The following is a 22,695-nucleotide window of genomic DNA, read 5'->3' as shown; positions in this document are numbered from 1 at the left end:
ATGTCTTCTTTGGAGAACTGTCTGTTTAGCTCTTCTGCCCATTCATTTTTTGATGGGATTGTTTGTTTTTTTGGTATGGAGCTGCAGAAGGTGTTTATAAATTTTGGAGATGAATCCCTTGTGCATCGATTCACTTGCAAAGATTTTCTTCCATTCTGTGGGTTGTCTTTTTATGTTGTTTAGGGTTTCCTTTGCTGTGTAGAAACTTTTCAATTTGATCAGGTCCCATTTGTTTATTTTTGTTTTTATTGTCAATACTGTAAGAGGTGGATCTGAGAAGATGTTGCTGTCATTTATGTCAGAGCGTGTTTGGCCTTTGTTTTCCTCTAAGAGTTTTATAGTATCTGGTGTTATATCTAAGTCTTCAATCCATTTGGAATTTTTTTTTGTGTATTGTGTTAGGGAGTGTTCCAATTTCATTCTTTTCCATGTGGCTGTCCAGTTTTCCCAGCACCACTTATTGAACAGGCTGTCTTTTCTCCATTGTATATCCTTGCATCTTCTGTCATAGATGAGGTGGCTGTAGGTGCATGAGTTTAATTCTGGGCTTTCTATCCTGTTCCACTGATCCATATTTCGTCTTTGTGCCAGTACCATGCAGTTTTGATGATTGTTGCTTTGTAGTATAGTCTGAAGTCGGGGAGCCTGATGCCTCCAGCTGCATTTTTCTTTTTCAGGACGTCTTTGGCTATTCTGGGTGTGTTGTGCTTCCAAATAAACTTTAAAATATTTTGTTCGAGAACTGTGAAAGATGTCCTTGGTAATTTGATAGGGATTGCACTGAATTTGATAGAAATTGCCTTAGTATAGTCATTTTGACAATATTAACTCTTCCAATCCACGAGTATGGTGTATCTTTCCATCTATTTGTGTCATTTTTGATTTCTTTCATCAGTGTCTTATAGTTTTCAGAATACAGGTCTTTTGTCTCTTTAGGTAGGTTTATTTCTAGGTATTTTATTCTTTTGGATGCGATGGTAAACGGGATTGCTTCCCTAATTTCTTTTTCTGCTCTTTCATTGTTAGTGTATAGAAATGCCGTTGATTTCTGTGTATTAATTTTGTATCCTGTGACTTTGCCAAATTTGTGGATGAACTCTAACAGTTTTCTGGTAGAGTCTTTAGGATTCTCTAGGTAGAGTATCATGCCATCTGCAAATAGTGATAGTTTTACTTCTTCCTTTCCAATTTGGATTCCTTTTATTTCTTTTACTTGTCTGACTGCCGTGGCTAGGACTTCCAAAACTATGTTGAAGAGTAGTGGTGAGAGTGGACATCCTTGTCTTGTTCCTGATCTCAGTGGGAATTCTTTCAGCTTTTCACCATTGAGAATGATGTTTGCTGTGGGTTCGTCGTAAATGGCCTTTATCATGTTGAGGTAGGTTCCTGTTATGCCCACTTTCTAAAGGGTTTTTATCAGAAATCGGTGTTGGATTTTGTCAAAGGCTTTTTCTGCATCTATTGAGAGGATCATATGGTTTTTCTTCTTCAGTTTGTTAATGTGGTGTATCACACTGATGGATTTGTGGATATTGAAGAACCTTTGCAACCCTGGGATAAATCCCACTTGACCATGATGTAAAATCCTTTTAATGTACTGTTGGATGCGGTTTACTAGTATTTTGTTGAGAATTTTTGCATCTGTGTTCATCAGTGACATTGGCCTGTAGTTTTCTTTTTTTGTGGAGTCTTTGTCTGGTTTTGGTACCAGGGTGATGGTGGCCTCATAGAATGAGTTTGGGAGTATCCCTTCCTCTGCAATTTTTTGAAATAGTTTCAGAAGGAGAGGTGTTAGCTCTTCTCTAAATGTTTGATAGAATTCGCCTGTGAAGCCGTCTGGTCTTGGACTTTTGTTTGTTGGAAGTTTTTAAATCATGGTTTCAATTTCAGTTCTTGTGATTGATCCATGCATCTTTTCTGTTTCATCTTGGTTTAGTCTTGGAAGATTGTACTTTTCTAAGAATTTGTCCATTTCTTCTAGGTTTTCTGTTTTATTGGCATATAGTTGCATATAGTAGTCTCTTATGATCCTTTGTATTTCTGTGATGTCCATTGTTACTTCTCCTTTTTCATTTCTAATGTTATTGATTTGAGTCTTCCCTTTTTTTCCTTGATAAGTCTGGCTAAGGGTTTATCAATTTTGTTGATCCTTTCAAAGAACCAGCTTTTCATTTTAATGATCTTTTCTGTGGTTTTTCATTGATCTTTTCTGTGGTTTTCTTTCATTGATTTCATTGATTTCTGCTCTGATCTTTATGATTTCTTTTCTTCTACTAACTTTAGGTCTTGTCTGTTCTCTCTCGAGCTGCTTTAGATGTAAAGTTAGCTTGTTTATTTGAGCTTTTTCTTGTTTCCTGAGGTGGGCTTGTATTGCTATATACTTTCCTCTTAGAATGGCTTTTGCTGCATTCCATAGGTTTTGGAGTGTCATATCTTCGTTGTCATTTGCTGCTAGGTATTTTTTAATTTCCTCTTTGATTTCTTCAGTGATCCATTGGTTGTTTAGTAGCATGTTGTTGAGTCTCCACGTTTTTGTGTTTTTTTGCAGTTTTTTTCTTGTTGATTTCCAGTTGTATAGCGTTGTGGTCGGAAAAGATGCTTGGTATGATTTCAATTTTCTTAAAGTTAACGAGGTTGGATTTGTAGCCCAGGATGGGATCAATCTTAGAGAATATTCCATGTGCACTTGAGAAGAATGTGTATTCTGTTGCTTTTGGATGGAATGTCCTGTAAATATCAATTAAGTCCATCTGGTTTAATGCATCATTCAGGGCCTGTGTTTCCTTATTGATTTTCTGTCTGGTTGATGTGTCCATTGCTGTAAGTGGGGTGTTAAAGTCCCCCACTATGATTGTGTTACTGTCAGTTTCTCCTTTTAAGGTTATTAGCAGTAGTTGCCTTATATATTGTGGTGAACCTGTGTTGGGTGTGTGGATATTTAAAATTGTTATATCTTCTTCTTGGATTGATCCTTTGATCATTATGTAATGACCTTCTTTGTCCCTTAAAATATTCTCCATTTTAAAGTCTATTTTGTCTGATATGAGTACTGCTCCTCCAGCTTTCTTTTGATCCTCGTTTGCATGAAATATTTTCTTCAATCCTCTCCCCTTCAATTTGTATGTGTCCCTAGAAGTGAAGTGGGTCTCTTGAAGACAGCATATATATGGGTCTTGTTTTTGTATCCATTCAGCCAGTCTATGTCTTTTGGTTGGGGTGTATAGTCATTAACATTTAAGGTAATTATCGACATGTATGTTCTTACTGCCATTTCATTAATTGCTTTGGATTTGCTTTTGCTGCTCTTTTTTCTTTCCTTCTTCTCTTGTTCTTTTCTGCCTAGAGAAATTCCTTTAGTATTTGTTGTGAGGCTGGTTTAGTGTTGCTGAATTCTCTCAGCTTTTGCTTATCTGTGAAGGTTTTGATTTCTCCTTCAAATCTGAATGAGAGCCTTGCTGGGTAAAGTAATCTTGGTTGGAGGCTTTTTCCTTTCATCCCATTAAGTGTATCATGCCACTCCCTTCTGGCCTGCAGAGTTTCTGTTGAAAAATCTGCCAATAACCTTATTGGGGTTCCCTTGTATGTTATTTGTTTCTGTTCCCTAGCTGCTTTCAAGATTTTCTCTTTGACTTTAATTTTGGTCAGTTGGATTAATATGTGTCTCGGGGTGTTCCTCCTTGGGTTTATTTTCTATGGTACTCGTTGTGCTTCCTGGATTTGAGTGAGTGATTCCTTCTCTATGTTAGGGAACTTTTCGGCTATTAACATCCGTATTATAGGGGTGCCAGAATAAGAAGAGAGAGAGAAGGAAACAATAAAAATATTCTGTCTCCTTCTCTCTCTCTTCTTCTTTTGGCACCCTGTAATATGGATGTTGGTGTGTTTAATGTTGTCCCAGAGTTCTCTGATACTCTTTTCTTTTGTTTTCAGTCTTTTCTTCTCTTTTCTGTTCCACATCCATAATTTCCACTAATCTGTCCTCCACCTCGCTTATTCATTCTTCCGCCTCCTGTATTCTGCTGTTAGCTGCTTCTAGCGAATTTTTTATTTCAGTTATTGTATTTTGCATCTCTTCTTATTTAAGTTTTATAGCTTGTATCTCTTTGCTCAGTGTTTCCTGTAAATTATCCATCTTTGCCTCCAGTTTATTTCCAATGTCTTGCATCATCTTCATCATCAACAGTCTTTTTCCTGGAGGCTAAGAATCTCCTCCTCGCTTAGATGTTTTTCTGGGGTTTTTCCTTTCTCCCTCATCTGAGTTATAGTTCTCTGTCTTTTCATTTTTATAGGTTTTGGGTGTGGTGACCTTTGTACAGATAATAGAATTGTAGCCTCTGTTACTTCTGATGTCTGCCCCCCTGTGGCTGAAGTTGGTATGGGGGGCTTGCTGTAGGCTTCCTGATGGGAGGGGCTGATGTCTGCCCCCTGGTGGGAGGAGCCGATTCTAATCCCTCTGGTGAGTGGGGCTTTGTCTCTGGATGGGATTAGAGGCAGCTGTGTGCCTGAGGGGTCTTTAGGTAGCCTTTTTACTGAGGGGCAGGGCTGTGATCCCACCTGGGTTGTTGTTTGCCCTGGGACTTCTCAGCAGCTGACTGAAGGGTGGGGCCAGATTTTCCCAAAATGACCACCTCCAGAGAAAGGCATGGCTGCTGAATATTCCCTAGAGCTTTGCTTTCAATGTCCTTCCCTCACAACAAGCCACGTTCACCCCAGTTTTCCCAGGATGTTCTCCAAGAACTGCAGTCAGGTTTGACCCAGATTCTTATGGAAACTTTGCTTTGCCCTGGGACCCAGTGCACCTGAAAGTCTGTGTGTGCCTTTTAAGAATGGGGTCTCCGTTTCCTCCAGACCCGTGGAGTTCCTGTGCACACGCCCCACTGGCCTTCAATGCCACATGCTCAGGGGCTCTTTCTCCCAGTGCCAGATCCCCACACTCTCACTCCTGTAGGTGAGTCTCTGTGAACCAGTTAGTTTCCAGTCTGTGGGGCTTCCCACCCAGGGGGTATGGGGTTGTTTATATCGTGAAATCGCCCCTCCTGCCTCTTGACGTGTCCTCCTCCTTTTCTTCTGGAGTAGGCTATCTTTTTTAAGGTTTCCAGTCCATTTGGGTGAAGAGTGCTCAGTCTTTAGTTGTGAATTTTATTGTTTTTAGGAGAGAAGTTGAGCTCTAATCCTTCTATTCTGCCATTTTAGTCAGTCATTTTTATCATTACTGTTCTCATGTATAAAAAAGCAATCAGGGAGTTCCTGCTGTAGCACAGTGGTTTGTTGCTGGGAAGATGCAGATTTGATCCCTGGCCCAGCTCAGTGGATTAAAGGATTCAGCATCTGTGGCTCAGATTCAATCCCTGCCCCTGATCCAGCAGGATCCATCAGCCCTGGACATCCTTAATTTAGGGACAGCCACAGCTGTAATGCTTTTGGACACACAACACATCCTGTAGCACCTCTAGGATATAATCCCACTTGAGAACATTGTTTTATTTTTTAAAATTCTCAGGGGAGTATATTGTCTTCTTGTACATATAATTCGCTTCTACTGTGGTCATTTATTGAATTAAAATTACTATCTTATAGGTAACAACCAAGACAAAAGAAAACCCTTTTATGTCAATTTATAGTTTTTTAACCTTAAACTTTTTTTTTTTGGTTGCACCTGATACATAATGGAAGTTCCCAGGCCAGAGATCAAACCTGATCTGAAGCTGTGGCAACACTGGATCCTTTTGAAACCACGCACCAGGCCACAGATCCAACCCTCATCTCTGCAGCAACCAGAAGTGCTGCAATGGGATTCTTAACCCACTTCACAATAGTGAGAACTCCTTAAAAACTATTTTTGAAAATATTATAAAAATAGACTATCTCCCCAATGAAATGTAATGTGCAAATTTTGCATGTAATTTGAGGTAATTCACAAACCCCTGAAGCCCATTTTTTAATATATACATATATCTGTATATGTTTATGTCTTACATATATGTATCTTACATATATATGCTTATAGCTGTATATCTTTATCAAGATGTAATTCACATACCATACAATTCACCTATTTAAAGTGTATAATTCAGTGGTTTTCAGTACATTCACAGAGTTGTATAACCATCCTTACAATCAATTTTAGTGTTTTTGTCATACCAAAAAGAAACCCTATTCTCCTTAGGAGTTACCCTCTGTTTCTCCTCAATTCTTCATTCTCCTTGCCACCCTAACCGAAGCTAATGTATTGTCTATCTCTAAAGACTTGTCTATTCTGGGCCTTTTGTAGTAAATGGAATCATAAAATATGTGGTCTTTTGAGAATAGTTTCTTTCACCTAGAGTAATATTTTCAAGTTTCATTCATGCTATATAGTATGTAACAGTACCTCATTCCTTTTTATGGTTGAATAATATTCCATTGTCTTTATATTTGTCCATGCATCAGTTAATGACCATTTAAGTTATTTCCTCTTCTTGGCTATTATGAATAATACTTCTTTGAACATTCATGTACAGTTTTTTGTGTGGACATGTTTTCATTTCTTTTGGGTTATATACCGTACCAAGGAGTGAAATTTCTAGGCCCAGAGTTCCATTGTGATGCAGCAGAAATGATTCTGGCTAGTGTCCATTATGATGTGGATTCAATCCCTGGCCTCACTTAGTTGGTTATGGATCTGGTGTTGCCATATGCTGTGGTGTAAGTCACAGATGTGGCTTTGCTGTGGCTGTGGTGTAGGCTGGTAGCTGTAGTTCCCAATTCAGCCCCTAGCCTGAGAACTTCCATATTCCATAAGTGGGGCCCTAAAAAGCAAAAAAAGAAAAGAAATTTCTGGGCTGTATAATTCTGTGTTTTACTTTTGAGAACCTCCAGACTGTTTCCCAAAGCAGCTGCACCAATTTCCATTCCCACCAGCAGTGTACAGGGTTTGTTTCTGCATATCTTTGCCAATACCTATTATTGTCATTTTTATTATAGCCATCCTAGTGTGTGTGAAGTATATTATTGTGGTTCTGATTTGCATTTCCTTAATGATAAATAATACTGAATATTATGAACATGTCCTTATTGACCATTTGTGGGGAAACGTCTTTTCAAATGCTTTGACCATTTTTTAATTTTTTGTCCTTTTATTATCCACTTGTAAGAGTTCTTTGTATATCTAGTCCAGTTCCCTTATCAGAAATAGGAGAGACATATCTTCTTCCATTCTGTTGGTTGTCTTTTCACTTTATTGATAGTATCCTTTGAAGCAACAAAGGCTTTTAATTTTGATGAAGTTAAGATATCTTTTTTCCTTGTTGTTGTGTTACTTCTTTTAGTGTTCTTTCCGAAAAGTCCTAAGAAGACCTTAGGTCACAAGGATGTACTCCTATATTTTCTTCCATGAGTTTTATAATTCTAGCTTGTTACATTTAGATCTAGGATTCATTTTGAGTTGATTTTTGTGTAGGTTTGAGGAAAGAGTCCACTTCATTCTTCATTCATACCACTCATACCAGTGGGTATCCAGTTACCTCCAAACCATGTATTGAAAAGACTGTTTTAACCCACATTTAATTGTATTGACAACTCTTAAGGCCCATTCTTAGACCCATCTGCAGATCCATGAACCCAGCTCTGGGGAAGGGTGCAAAAGTTAACAGATAGGAGGAGGAGCTCCCCTTGTGGCACAGTGGAAACGAACCTGACTAGTATCCATGAGGATGAGGGTTCAATCCCTGGCCTCACTTAGTGGGTCAAGGATCTGGCATTGCCATGAGCTGTGGTGTAGGTCACAGACATGGCTTGGATCCCACACTGCTGTGGCTGTGGTGTAAGATGGCAGCTGCAGGTCCAATTTGACCCCTAGCCTGGGAATCTCCATACGTCCTGGGGGCTGCCCTAGCCAAAAAAAAAAAAAAAACTCAGAATACTGAAAAAAGTGAAGGAGTCGAGATTGGTTTTAAGCTGGGCCACAATTAAATTCTTATTAGGACTCTATTAGTTATCTAGTCTATTTCTATGTAACTAATTACTCCCAACTCAGTGATCTAAAAACAGAGTTAGCTGTGTAATTCTGGCTCAGGATCTCTCTTGCAATTAGTCATGATATCCGTTGGTACTGGAGTCAAATCAAGGCCTGGGGCTAAAGGATCTGCTTCATTCACATGGCTGTTGGCAGAAACATCAGTTCCTTACAGGAACCTCTCCACAGGGATCCTTGAAGTGTCCTTGTGACATGGCTGCTGGCTTTCTCCAGATTTGGGGATCTAGGAGAGTAAAGAGGAAGCTTAAGTGCTTTTAAGACTAAGTCTTGACCATTACATATTTTCACTTCTGCCTTATTATTTTCATTAGAATTGAGTCCCAGAATCTAGCCCCTCAGCTAAGAACTTAGGCACTGCTTTTTAAAAGTAATATCAAAGAACTTGTGGACATATTTTAAACTGTCACATAAACTTGTCAATTTTATGAAAAGTTTATTCTAAACAGCTAATGTCCTTTCATACTATATACCCATTTATTGCTTAGTAAAATTAGGTGATCTCCAAGTCATTCATTTCTTTTTCTTGTCGTTGTTGTTTTATGTCCTTAAAGTTTCTAATCTAAACAGTCTTGGTGTATTTTAGGATCAAAACAAAGTAGAGGACTATGTATATCAGAAACATTCTATCAACAAATAGGAAAGCAAAATAACATGATTTCTAAATTGAAGTAAATATGGGAATATTTCCTACTCTTTTATGAATCCCAGAGTTCTCACAGCTATTTTTCTAGTTCCCAGGAAAAAAACATAAGTAGTTAATCTTTTTTTTTTTTTGGCTTTTTAGGGCCACACCCATGGCATATGAAAGTTCCCAGGCTGGGAGTCCAGCCAGAGGTGTAGCTGGCGACCTACACCACAGCCACAGCAACTCGGGATCAGAGCTGCGTTGGCCACCTACACCACAGTGCATGGCAACACTGGAACCTTAACTCGCTGGGCAAGGGGTGGGATCAAACCTGTGACCTCCTCATAGATGCTAGTTGTGTTCATTAAGCACTGGGCCACGGCAGGAACTCCAAATCTTTGAAGCTGTCTTTGATTAGCACTTGTATGACCCTACATACAGCTGACTAGAGTTCTAACCACTTCTAACTCAAGAAACATTTGAAAGGTACGTGTTAACTCTGAACCCGTTTTGATGCTCTTCTTTGTAACTTTCCTCCTGCAAACTTTCTTATAGGTAATGATTTTACATGACTTTGGAGTTGGTCTGTAGTGGGACGCTGAGGGAGGATGAACACAGAAGAGCTGGAGTTACTGAGTGACTCCAAATACAGAAACTACGTAGCTGCGGTTGACAAAGCACTCAAGAATTTTGAATACTCCAGTGAATGGGCAGATTTGATATCAGCACTTGGAAAACTTAATAAGGTATGTCTCTCTTATTCATTTCGTATAAAGAAGTAAAAAATCAGAAATCTGCATAGCTGTTCCTTGAATTTTTCTAAAGCTTGAAGTAAATAATTTCATTTTCTTTTTTTTGGACATGCCTGTGACATGTAGAAATTCCTGGGCCAGATAGCAAACCCACACCACAGTAGGAGCCCAAGCCTAGGCAGTGACCATGCCAAATTCTTAACCCATTACACCATAGGAGAACTCCGAAGCAAAAAATTTAAAAACATAACTAAACCTCAGAATTACTTTTGATTCTGCTATTTTACTTAATGAGTTGTATGCCTTTTAAGTCAGGTTGTTTTTGTTTTTGTTTTTGTTTTTTGAGGCTAAAACAAAAGCAATACTATAAACAAAAATATTGGTTTTTTTATATTTTATAAATAAAATTTTTATATTTTATAAGCAAAAATACAGTGTAAAATTATATTTTTCAATATAGTTATAAACACAAGACCAGGAAGCAAATATGCTAACAATGAAGGCTAATAGGTTTCTGTAAATGAACATCAGATTTCTTTCTTGATTCTTGGCAGCAAAATGAAAAACCACATATGGAAAGCAGAAACTGCTGTGTCCTTTCCAAACGGCATATAGCATTAAGGAAACATTTTTATATCCAGGCAGTTCTTAGTTATGGTCAATCGTTTTTACAAAAGTGACAAATAGTTGCTTAGGCTTTAGAGCTTGACCTTGAATTATCTTTCTTGACATACCTGATTTTTATCCACTGTTATTATGGTGGCATCACTGATCTATTCATAGCTTTAAATTTTGACCTTTTTCTTTTAAACTTTTCTTTCTTTCTTTCATTCGTTCGTTCTTTCGTTCGTTCTTTCTTTCTTTGTTTCGTCATTCTTTCGTTCTTTCGTTCGTTCTTTCGTTCTTTCGTTCGTTCTTTCGTTCTTTCGTTCTTTCTTTCGTTCTTTCTTTGGTCTTTTGTCTTTTTAGGGCCGCACCTGCAACATGTGGAGGTCCCCAGGCTACGGGTTCAGTCGGAGCTACAGCTGCCGGCTATGCCACAGTCACAGCAGCACCAAGTCTGAGATCCGAGCCACGCCTGTGACCTACACCACAGCTCATGCCAACGCCAGATCCTTAACCCAACTGAGCCAGGCCAGGGATCGAACCCGAAACCTCATGGTTCCTAGTCGGATTCCTTTCTGCTGTGCCATGATGGGACCTCCCTTTTCTTTTAAACTTAGATCACAGTTTTCTCACTTTACACCCATAGTTTTCATTTGATTTTTTTGAGATTTGTTTTTAAAAGCTGTTATTGACCATGAATGCTTCTAAAAGTTAAGTGGACCAGGGGAGCAGATAAGAAAAGCAAGTTCGTCCAGTAAGTGTTTTAACATCAAAGAGCTTAACATACAATTGTTAGGAAATAAATTTTTCTTAAAATACATACCAAGGACACTAGTTTTCAGCCTCATACTTATCCTCATATCCTAAAAACAGACACTTTCATTTTCAATGTGCCAGGAATTTATCTTAAAAATAAATGCAAACTTCTGTTTGACCTGTTAACTTCTAACATTTATCATTTGAGGTTTGATAAATTCTCACAATTTTTACAACATCCCCAAGAAATTGCATCCAAAAGTATGTTTGTTTAAAGGTTCTTTCTCGTTCTCAAAGTTCTCTTTCTAAACATGTAGTAGGAACTGTGTTTAAAAGCAATTCATTAACTTTTGGAAATTAATTTGCCTAATTAATTACATAGTTATTTTTAATAATTATTATTCGTAAAAAACAGATTTCACTGTGTCCAGATGCCACAAAGTAGAATATGCAGGACACTGATAAAATTTAACCTAAAATCATGGTTGAAACAAGGCAAGGGTTTTGTACATATGTGTGTATGTGTTTAAGATAGCCTAAATATGTTTTAGTATAAAATTGTACTATTTATTAGTATATTAAGTTTTCACTTTATCCATGTAAGTTTTCTAACTCCAATGCTTTTAGAAAATGGTGCTGTATTTTGCTTTTTAAAAAAATTTTCAGGGAGTTCCTGTTGTGATGCAGCAGAAATGAACCGTACTAGTATCCATGAGGATGCAGGTTTGATCCCTGGCCTCGATCAGTAGGTTAAGGATCCTGCGTTGCCATGAGCTGTGGTGTAGGTCACAGATTTGGCTCGGATCCCCAGTTGCTATGGCTGTGGTGTAGGCCAGTAGCTTTAGCTCCGATTTGACCCCTAGCCTGGGAACTTCCGTATGCTGCATGTGTGGCCCTAAAAAGCAAAAAAAAAAAAAAAAAAAAATCCCACTGTGGCTTGGCAGGCTAAGGACCTGACATTGTTTCTGTGAGGATGTGGGTTCAATCCCTGGCCTTGCTCAGTGGGTTAAGGATGTAGCATTGATGCAAGCCATGGCCTAGGTTGCAGATGTGGTTCATATCTGGTGTTGCTCTGGCTGTGGCGTAGGCCTCAGCTGTAGCTCCAGTTCAGCTCCTAGCCTGGGCACATCCATATGCCCCAGGTGCAGCCATAAAATGGAGAAAAAAAAAAAAAAGAAAAGTTTTTTTGGTATTAGCAGAACTTTAAAAAAAATTTTTTTAGTCAAAATATAGTTGATTTATAATGTGCCAATTTCTGTTGTACAGCAAAGGAAAGTGACTCAAAATATATATACAAAAGAATATAATATACATTCTTCTTTCAGTATATATTATTTTCCATCATGGTCTGTCTCAGGAAATTGGATATAGTTCCCTTTGCAGAACTTCTTTATCACAGCATTTTGTGTTATCATTAAATTTCCTTCTATAGAGGTCCTCCTGGTAATAATTATACTTTTCTTTAAAATATATGTGAACATATGACTCTTTGCTCCTACATCTAAAATTCAAATTAATATTCTAGAAATGGAAGGCAGCTAGTTTTCAAAAAATAAAATATTTTTGTAACTGAATTCTTATTGGTAGTATGCCTTTAATTTACTTTGCATTCATAGATCTAATTTTACTTACATTCATTGCATCCAATTTAAAACTGAATTGAAAGCTTTTAGTGGGAAAAAACATTGAAAATGATATCTAAGTGGACCTCAGCGCTTTTGCTTTTTTTATTAAATGGAAGATCTGGTGCTATCTCTTCTGCTGTACTATCTTTGGCAGATCATTCACTTTATATATATTTAAGGTCAGTATTTTTTAAAATAAAAGATTTTTGTATTTTCATGTGAGCTTCAGTTCTAGTCTATTATAGTGTATTCATTCTGAGTATTTTTGTAATAATTTGTTAGCGCTTTGCCATAACAGTTGGAAGAACAACATTTATTAAGTCTTTTATTACTTAAATGATTAACTTCCTTTGGGTGTTTTGTGAGATAGAATCTTCTATAAATTCTATTTTGACCATTATCTCTGAAGAAATATTGTGGTTGAGTAAATGCAGCAACATGTATTTGGTCCAATTGGGAAATTAGTAAAAACAAATGGGCAATTATAATTTCATGTATATTCTTGTTAGCATTAGAATTACTTGCTCTAATGTAATAAATTACAGCAGTGGTTGTTCCCTCTTCCAACTATATATCTTTGTTGACATTCAGTTTTCTTCATATATTTCAAATAATGTCTCAAAAATAGATGGAAGGCTCACTAACATTAAAGATTTACAGCAATCTAAGACAGTGCCTTCTGAATAAGTTTGTTTTGGAAAATATTGTTACTCTGTATGAAAATGTTATTTCTGTTAACATGTAATGAGTTTATTTATTTATTTATTTGCTTTTTAGGGCCACACCTGCGGCATGTGGAAGTTCCCAGGCTCGGTGTCCAATCAGAGCTATAGCTGCAGGCCTACACCACAGCCACAGCAACATGGGATCTGGGCCTCGTCTGTGACCTACATCACAGCTTACATCAGTGCCAGATCCTTAACCCACTGAGTGAGGCCAGGTATCGAGCCCAAGTCCTCATTGATACTAGTCGGGTTCCTTAACCACTGAGCTGTGACGGGAACTCTGAGTTTACTTTTTTTTAAAACAAATTAATATTCTTTGAAATCCACAGTTTTAATTCTAAATCCGGTATTATTGATAGATGTGACAAAAGTAGAAGTTTTTAGTCATTCCCTATAATTTTGTTAGAATTATAATAAAATCTTTAAGGATTTTTGTTAATACTATGCAAGAAAATGGAAATAAAATGAAATGTAGTATTTTTTTCTCAACTGAATTGAAATGTTTTCTTCAAGGTTTTACAAAATAATGCAAAGTACCAAGTAGTACCCAAAAAGCTGACCATAGGCAAACGCCTAGCTCAATGTCTGCATCCAGCATTACCGGGTGGAGTTCATCGGAAGGCACTTGAAACATATGAAATTATCTTCAAAATCATTGGACCTAAGCGACTTGCCAAAGATCTTTTTTTATATAGGTGAGAATCATTTTACTATCTATTTGCATGTAAATAAAATATATTTTTAACTATCATATGCCTTTTGCAGTTAAAACTAAAGAACGTAAAACTGCTTATGCTGAAAGTCTTCAGATATCAACCTTAAATATTTTGATAGATAAGTACTTCAGAAAAATTTAGAATGTTTCTTAATGTAAGTTTTTTTTTCTTCTTAGATATCATTTTTGAAAAGTTTTCTTTTTTTTTTTCTTATTTTTTTTCTAGGTCCCCTCCCACGGCATATGGAGGTTCCCAGGCTAAGGGGTCCAACGCCGGATCCTTAACCTACTGAGCAAGGTTTCAGGGATCGAACCTTCCACGTCATGGTTCCTAGTGGGATTCCTTAACCACTGAGCCACGAGGGAACTCCTTGAAAAGTTTTCATTCAAAATTATTGAGAATACAATCCTTTCTACCTTTTTAACCTGGAGAACCACCCTGAGAAAAAGTAAGACGCCATCATCTCTCAGCCCCTTTCAGCGTAGTTGACTGTCTTTTACTCAAAATAGTCTTTCTCTCCTGTGATACTACATTTTCTGGTTTTGTTACTTTTTCAGTCTCCTTTCCAGCCCCCTCCTTTCCTTGACCTCTACATAGGGAGTTTCTTATGGCTTGCTTAGGACTATACCTTATGTTTTCACTGTGTGTTCTCTCTTTGGGGCATGTTTATCCAAGCCTATGACTTCTCTTTTATGTGAACTGACTTCCAACTTGATATCACCAGTGTTGACTCTTCTGTCCTAAATTCCTGGCTGACTTGCCACCTCAGTGTGGTCCTTAAAAGGCAACTGAAGCTCAACTTGCTCCCAACTATACTCACCTTCTCCCATAAACCTGGCCATCTGTGGTGCACTAAAGCTCGATAAATGGCACCCTGTCCATCCATTTACACCCGAAGTATCAGAGTTACACTTGATATCTAGTTTTCTTTGCCCATATTCTCCTTCCTTTCTTGTACTTTCTGTCACTAAAGAGTTCTATCTCATAGTATTTAAGAGCATAGTATTGGAGTCAAAAAAAATTGTACTTATGGTGGCCTAGCTCTGTGGTCTTGGACCATTTTCTTCACCTCTCTCTCTGTGTATTCTCATCTGCAAAAATGGGAATTAGATTACCAGTTTCATAGGGTTGTTAATAGAAGCAAGAGTTAATATATATAAAATGCTTAGAACAGTGTGCAGCAAGTACTCAATAAATGTTAGCTATTATTCTCATATGTCCCAAATATATCTACTTCTCTCTACTCTTGCTGGCAGCATCCACACTAAGCAAGCATTGTGTCTAGCCTGAGCTGTGTTATCGGCCTCCTAATAGTCATATAACATCTGTTCCCAGCCTCTTACAGCCTTTTCGTCACATAGTACCAGAGTAAACTTTTCAATACATTAAATAGGTAGTGTCATTCTCCTATTAAAAACCTCTATTGACTTCTTCCTGTCACTTAAAAATAAAATGCAAAGCCCTTACTATGGCTTCTAAGGCTTTATATACTTTGGCTCAGGCTGTCTCAGTGACCTCCAGTTCCTACCCAGTTGACTCCATTCTTCTTTCTTCCTCATTTTCTTTGCTTTTTCTTCACCCTGTAGGGCTTTAAAATTCAGGATCAAATGTTGACTCCTCTGAGATGACGTGCCTATTTACCTACTTGAAGTAGCCCTTCCTTTCTCTCCTTGTTATTAGTACTCTGCAGTTTTACTGTGATATATTTAGAGATAGGGATCTTTTTAGTTACCCTGGTTGGGAATTACTGGGATTTTAAAATCTGTGAATCAATACCTTTCATCAATTCTGGAGTCTCTTTAAATTGCTTTCATTCCATGTGATCTCTCTTCCTTTTTTTTTTTTTTTTGAACTATGATTAAACATGTTTGAACTTTTCCTTCTGGCTTCCCTGTATCTTATTCTCTCTTCCTTTCAGTTTGATGCAGTCACACTTGTTTATTTTAGCTTGTGTTACCTATGCTTTAGATTTCATATCCAAAAAAATCATTGCCAAGACCAATATCAAGGAGCTTTCCCTGTATGTTTCCTGTTTTATTGTTTCAGTCCTCATATGTAAGTCTTTAATCCCATTTTGAGTAACTCGTGAGGGGGATCTAATTTCAGTCTTTTGCATGTGTATATCCAGTCTTCCTCTCTCATGTCTTGCATTAACAAGAATGATTTTGCATTCTTGTCCATGCAGAATCAACCATTCTGTATTGGTGATGCAGACATCCTTTTTTCCATTTTGGTCTGTCTTGTCATGAGTATATCAATTTTGTTAGTCTTTTTTTTTTTTTTGTCTTTTTGCCATTTCTTGGGCCGCTCCCGTGGCATATGGAGGTTCCCAGGCTAGGGGTCGGATCGGAGCCGTAGCCACTGGCCTATGCCAGAGCCACAGCAACGCGGGATCCGAGCCGCGTCTGCAACCTACACCACAGCTCACGGCAACGCCGGATCATTAACCCACTGAGCAAGGGCAGGGACCGAACCCGCAACCTCATGGTTCCTAGTCGGCTTCATTAACCACTGAGCCACGACGGGAACTCCTTGTTAGTCTTTTTAACAACAGACTTTTAGCTTCATTGATTTACTTTACCATGTGTGTGTTTTCTTTCTTTCTTTTTTTAATTCTGCACAGATGTTTTAAAGGTAGAACCTAAAGTTAGTGACAGGTTTTTTTTAATAGTAATAATAAATACTATATTCCAAGAGACAAATTTTTTTTAAAAAAACTAAGAATTTCTCAGTGTTGCATGTAATAACTGATAGATTCCTTTCTTAAGGCAAGACTTTTCTTATTAACTCATGCCTGCTATTTTATGAACTAAGTAACAGAGTTCACCTTAAGAAACAGTTATTTTACAAAAAAAAAATGAAGTATGTCTGATTTTATTAGCAGTATGTTCCATAAGAATAACAAATTCTAGAATACAATTTCTAAATATGGCAGACATTACCACATACACATAACTTATTGAGAGAAATTATATTGTTACTCAATACTTTTTTAAACAGTATCGCCAATTAAAGTATAGACAGTTTTAAAACTGAAGTTTAATGTTGGACTTACTTTTTATTAAGTAATTTATTTAATCTCAAAGTTCATTGTTTAACATAATTAAATACAAATACTCCTAAAGTTATGTAACCTGTTACATGATAAAATATCATATTGTATCTTCAAGCATATTTTTTTTAATGTGGTAAGAGTATACAAAGGTTTTACTAAGAAGGCTAGACAAATAGTTTGAGTACTTTTACTGTGTAAAGTAAAGTATTGGTAATACAAATCCAGACTTCAGGCTTGAAAGAGATTATAGAGCAGTCAGCATTTAGGTGGCAGTTGAAGCCAAGAGAAGGCTCAAGATCACCCAGAACATTGTGAATAATGAGGAAAAAGGAGAAAGATGATTCTGCGAATATTTAGCAGTTGCATTCTTTAAAGGGCAGGTGAAAGAAAGTAGTCAGTGAAAAAGGATAAGAATCAGAGATGGAAAATGTATCAGGAGATAAAGCTCACCTTGAAACCATAATGGAAAAGTTTCAAGAGATTAAGTTGTGAATAATATCAGATATTACAAACAACTGAAACAGGAATTGCCCTTGTGGTGTAGCAGAAATGAATCTGACCAGGAACCATGAGGTTGCGTGTTCTGTCCGTGGCCTCCATCAGTGGGTTAAGGATCTGGCGTTGCCGTGAGCTGTGGTTTAGGTCACAGACACGGCTCTGATCCTGCGTTGCTGTGGCTCTGGCATAGGCCAGCAGCTGTAGCTCCGATTGGACCCCTAGCCTGAGAACTTCCATATGCTGCAGGTGTGGCCCTAAAAAGCAAAATAGTTTGAAACAAACAAAAAAAACTAAAATGGAATAAGCCCTGAAAATAGACCACTGAATCTGACAATTAGTAGACATTGGTGGTTATATTGAGAACAATTTAGTGGAGGGGGTACAAGTGTGATTGAAGATAGATGAGAAGTGCTTTATTTTATTTTTGGCCACACCCACAGCATGTGGAAATTTAGGCCAGGTATTGAACGTCCATCACGGCAGTGACAACAATGGGTCCTTAACCTACTAGGCCACCGAGGAACTCTGGAAAGTGATTTTTTTTTGTTTTTCCTTTTTTTTTCAAAAGTGAAATAGGAAGGCTGCTTCAAGCCAGGAGGTAGTTAAGATAAAGGTTTTGGGATTTTGTTTTTGTAATTTGTTCCCTTTTTAGAATCATAGGGAAAGATTTCCCCACAGCTGTGTTGGAAGACAAAGATGTCAGTGGAGAAAGAAAGAAATTATAGGAAAGAAAAAGGGTAGTGGATAAAGCAGAGTCCTAGCAAAGGCAGACATTGGGCCCTGGGGCAAGATGGCTGGAGGAAGGTACCTCTGAAGAGGCTACTTCTATAGGTTTTAGTCACCCTGTACCTGGAATTGAAGGCAGAAAAGTGGAAAGTTGAGGGTGTTCCCACTAGATGGCCTCTATTTTCTGTGTAAACTAGGAGCAAGACAGACTCTTAATTCATTCGTTAAGCACTTTTTAAGGACAAGACTTGGTGTTAGGGACTTAGGATACAGAAACAAAAGGAGAGGCATGACCTCTTGCTTTCTAATATTACAGAATTATCTATTAGAATTATTCTTTTTCCCCCAGCTGTATTGAGAAATAATTGACATATATCACTGTATAAGTTTAAGGCCTACAGCATGATTTACATATATTGTAAAATCACCACCATAGGTTCAGCTAACATCATCTTCTCCTATAGATACAATAAAAAGAAAAGGAAGAAAAAGGAGAAAAAAATTCTCCTTGATAAGAGCACTCTTAGTATTTACTCTTTTAACTTTCCTGGGGAGTTCCCCTGTAGCTCAGTGGGTTAAGAACCCATTTCATATCCATGAGGATGTGAGTTAGATCCCTGGCCTCCCTCAGTGGGTTAAGATCTGGCGTTGCTGCAGGCTTTGGTGTAGGTCTCAGAAGTGGCTCAGATCAGGTGTTGCTGTGGCTGTGACATAAGCCAGCAGCTGCAGCTCCGATTTGACCTCTAGCCTGGGAATTTCCATATGCTGCAGGTGTGACCCTAAAAAGACAAAAACAAAAAACAACAACAACAAAAAAGCCCCTTCCTGAATATTATATGGCAGTGTTAACTTGTAATTTTCCTGTTTTACTTTTCATCCTTAGTACTTAGTGATCTTATAGCTGGAATGTGGTACCTTTTGACCATCTTCCTCTACCCAATGCCTTTTTTTTTTTTTTGCTCTTTTAGGGCCACACATGAGGCATATGGAGTTTCCCAGGCTAGGGGTCTAATTGGAGCTACAGCTGCCAGCCTACGCCACAGCCACCAGAACCGAGCCATGTCTGTGACCTACACCACAGCTTACAGCAACGCTGGATCCTTAACCCACTGAGTGAGGCCAGGGATCGAACCTGCAACCTCACAGTTCCTAGTTGGATTTGTTTCCACTGTGCCATGCCGGGAACTCCTACCCATTGCCTTTTGTAAACACAAATTTGTTCTCTTTTTCTCTGAGCTTGGGTTTGTTTGTTTTAAGATTCTATGAATAAATAAGATCATATGGTATTTGTCTTTATCTGTCTGACTTATCTCACTTCATACAATGCCTTTAGGGTCATTGTGGTTGAAAATGGTAGGATTTCCTCATTTTATGGGTGAATAATACTCATTTGTGTATATATACCACAACTTCTTTATCTGTTCATCTGCACTTGGGTAGTTTCCATGAGTTGGCTGTTGTAAATAATGTTGGTATGAACATGGGACATGGGGTTTCAGGCTTCTTTCTTCTTCTTCTTTTTTTTTTTCCTGCCCTGTTGCATATGGAGTTGCTGGCCAGGGGTCAGGTCCCAGCACAGGTGCAACCTACACTGCAGGCTCGGGAATGGCACATCCTTAACCCACTCTGCCGGCCAGAGTTCAAACCTGCATCTTGGTGCTGCAGAGGTGCTGCCGATCCAGTTGCACCACAGCAGGAACACTTCAGGTTTCTTTTTGAGTTAGTATTTTTGTTACTTTTGAACATATTCCCAGAAGTGGAATGTTGATTTTTTTGGAGTAATCTCTATACCATTTCCCACAGCGGCTATACAGATTTGTAGTCCCACCAGTAGTGCACAGTGTACCATCTCCACATCCACAACAGCATTTGCTAGCTCATCTTTGTGGTTTTAATGTGCATTTTCCTGATGACTAGTGATGTTGAGCATCTTTTCATGTGCTTGCTGACTACTGGTGTATCTTCATTGGAGAAATGTCTGTTTAGGTCCTTTGACCATTTTTTAATTAGGTTACTTTGTTACTGTTGAATTGTACAAGTTCTTTATAAATTGGATACTAATCCCTTATCAGATACCTGATTTGCAAATATTTTTTCCCATTTTGTACATTGTCTTTTTAATTTTTTTTGTCTTTTTAGGGCCACACCTTGGCATATGGAGGTTCCCAGGCTAGGGGTCACATTGGAGTTGCAGCTGCCGGCCTTTGCTACAAGCACAGCAATGTGATCTGAGCCACGTCTGTGACCTACATCACAGCTCATGGCAATGCTGGATCCTTAACCTACTGAGCAAGGCCAGTGATCAAACCCGTGTCCTCATGGATACTAGTTGGATTCACTAACCACTGAGCCATAATGGGAACTCCAGTGTTTTTACTTTGTAATGGTTCCTTTTGTTGTTAGGAATAGCATTACTTATGATTATCATAGCAATAGATTTACTTACTGTTAATAAGAACAGAATTACTTCCTAGAATAAGTACATCAAATAGAGAGCATAAGCAAATCTAATTATGGGGACAGTCTCCTCAGAGAAACTGCTTATGCTGGGTCCTGAAAGTCTGCTAGTCACCTAGACAACAAGGATAGTATAAAGTAAGAGAGTGTGGAATTGTATCTGTCAGAGCAGCATGTACAAGAGGCCTGGACACTAAAGAGAGCATGAAAAGTTCTAAAATGAATTCGAGAGGGATTATTGAGTGTAGCTGGAACAGAGGGGTCAGGAGTGATATGGATGAGCATACGTGGGCTGTACAAAGGTGTGTAATAGCAAGATGGTTAAAACCACATTAAGCACTTAGACTCTATCTTAGAGGCAGCAAGAAACCAATGAAAGTATTTATTGCCCTGCTGCTTCAGGAAAGTACTGAAGCTACACTTGGTAAAACACAGTGATTGAGTTATTGTGGTGGTCGCTAAGGAAATACCTGGTGGAGATGAAGAGAATTTATTATGCTCAGAAAATATCTAGGAAAAAGGCTTGTAGAAAAGAGAGTGATTGATTGCTAGTTAGAGTAGAAGATTTTTCTTAAGGGTCAAAGGTCACTCCTAGATGTGTATCTTTTGATCAGCCGGATGAATGGTGAAGCCATGTTTTAAGATGGAATTATAGGGGAAGGATCAGTTTTAGGGGCTGGGGAGAAAGAAGGGGAATTATTTTTAAGAGTATGAAGCTCAGCTGAGAGACCTGAGTTGGTTTTATGGATATAGAACTCATCACTATACAGGATATTTTAAGCTGAGCAGTATAACTTATTTCATAAAAAAGATTTATACACACATGTAGGTACATATGAATTAATACTTTGTAGTAATTCACCACCCACTTTGGTTTTTATTTTTTAAAACAGTTCTGGACTATTTCCTCTTCTTGCAAATGCTGCCATGTCGGTGAAACCAACACTGCTAAGTTTGTATGAGATTTATTATTTGCCTTTGGGTAAAACACTGAAGCCTGGTCTTCAAGGACTGCTAACTGGTATTCTTCCTGGTTTAGAGGAAGGATCGGAGTACTATGAGAGGTAAGATGGTTCTGTTATTGGTGCAGCTCAGTAATCAGTCATGGTTTTGTCAGCAGGCATCCTCAGGTCAATAATATTAACAACACAAAACCTGATTATGCTAGACGCTTCAGTATATCCCCTGAAGATTTTTACAGAAAAAAAAAAAATTACTATAGTGTATTTAGTCTGTATATCACACTGAAAGTTTAGCTAAGTAGTAAGACCCTAGAACTGGGAGGTCGGTTGACTGGATTCAAATCCTGGCTGGACAGATACTGTGAACTTAGGAAACCTTTTTCAACATTTCTGAACTTTAGTCAGTTTCCTCATCTGTAAAAAAGGATAATACCTATTTCATTGTTACTTAGTGTTCAGTATGAACTGTAATAGTGAAATCACTTAGTCCAGTGCCTAGCACATATATGTCACTCAAAAAATTGTGACCTTAATTTAAGATCATAATACAGTAGATAGGACATGTAAATTAATTAAAAGAATGGGAAATTGGACCATGTGCCATCAATTTTTACATTGTTAATGGTAGAAAATAGCCTAGCACCAAATGTAATGCTGTTTCAATAGCTATTGACATGGTACCCTGGATATTTTGATTCTTTAAAGAAAATGATTTGATCTCTTTTGGAGCCTGTTATTATTTCTTTGGATTAATAATGGTAGACAGTGCATGATAGATAGCATTAAGTATCTTTAATGTCTTTGTTACTGATAATCTTACCAAAAAATTAATTATGAATTAGTGGCAGAAATAGAAAATGCCAAACATATTTTATGAGCACACTTAATGATTTAAATAAAAATAATTAATTCCAGTGCATTGTTACACTAATTCTCCTAAGAGAAGCATAGAACCTAGACCACTTTTACCTCTGTTAGAATTAAAAATTTAACATAGAAGTTGAATAATGATCTTTATGTCTATAGTATCTATGATTTATCTTGTTATATGTCTTAATCTTTGAGCTGCTGTAACAAAAGGTGGCTTTATTGTTACTGGGTAGAAATTTATTTTCATAAATTCATAAATTCATAAATTTATTTCTCACAGTTCTGGAGGCTGGAAGTCCAAGATCATG

General features: G+C 37.7%; 1 protein-coding gene across 3 annotated transcripts in view; it reads left to right on the top strand.

Moving 5' to 3' along the window:
• The window catches only part of DOP1A (DOP1 leucine zipper like protein A), a 108,002-nt gene that overhangs the window by 15,456 nt on the left and 69,851 nt on the right, over positions 1-22,695 (top strand). For all 3 annotated transcript variants that reach the window (XM_047763241.1, XM_047763234.1, XM_047763249.1), the window contains exons 2-4: positions 9,195-9,385; positions 13,617-13,798; positions 21,449-21,619. In XM_047763241.1, the coding sequence (XP_047619197.1) occupies positions 9,248-9,385; positions 13,617-13,798; positions 21,449-21,619 (491 nt within the window). In that variant the 5' untranslated portion in view covers positions 9,195-9,247. The remainder of the gene's footprint in view (positions 1-9,194; positions 9,386-13,616; positions 13,799-21,448; positions 21,620-22,695) is intronic.

The sequence above is a fragment of the Phacochoerus africanus genome, chromosome 2 (assembly GCF_016906955.1).
Source record: "Phacochoerus africanus isolate WHEZ1 chromosome 2, ROS_Pafr_v1, whole genome shotgun sequence".
Classification (NCBI taxonomy): domain Eukaryota; kingdom Metazoa; phylum Chordata; class Mammalia; order Artiodactyla; family Suidae; genus Phacochoerus; species Phacochoerus africanus.
Note: the sequence above shows the minus strand (reverse complement) of the source record. Positions and strands in the feature narration are given on the sequence as shown.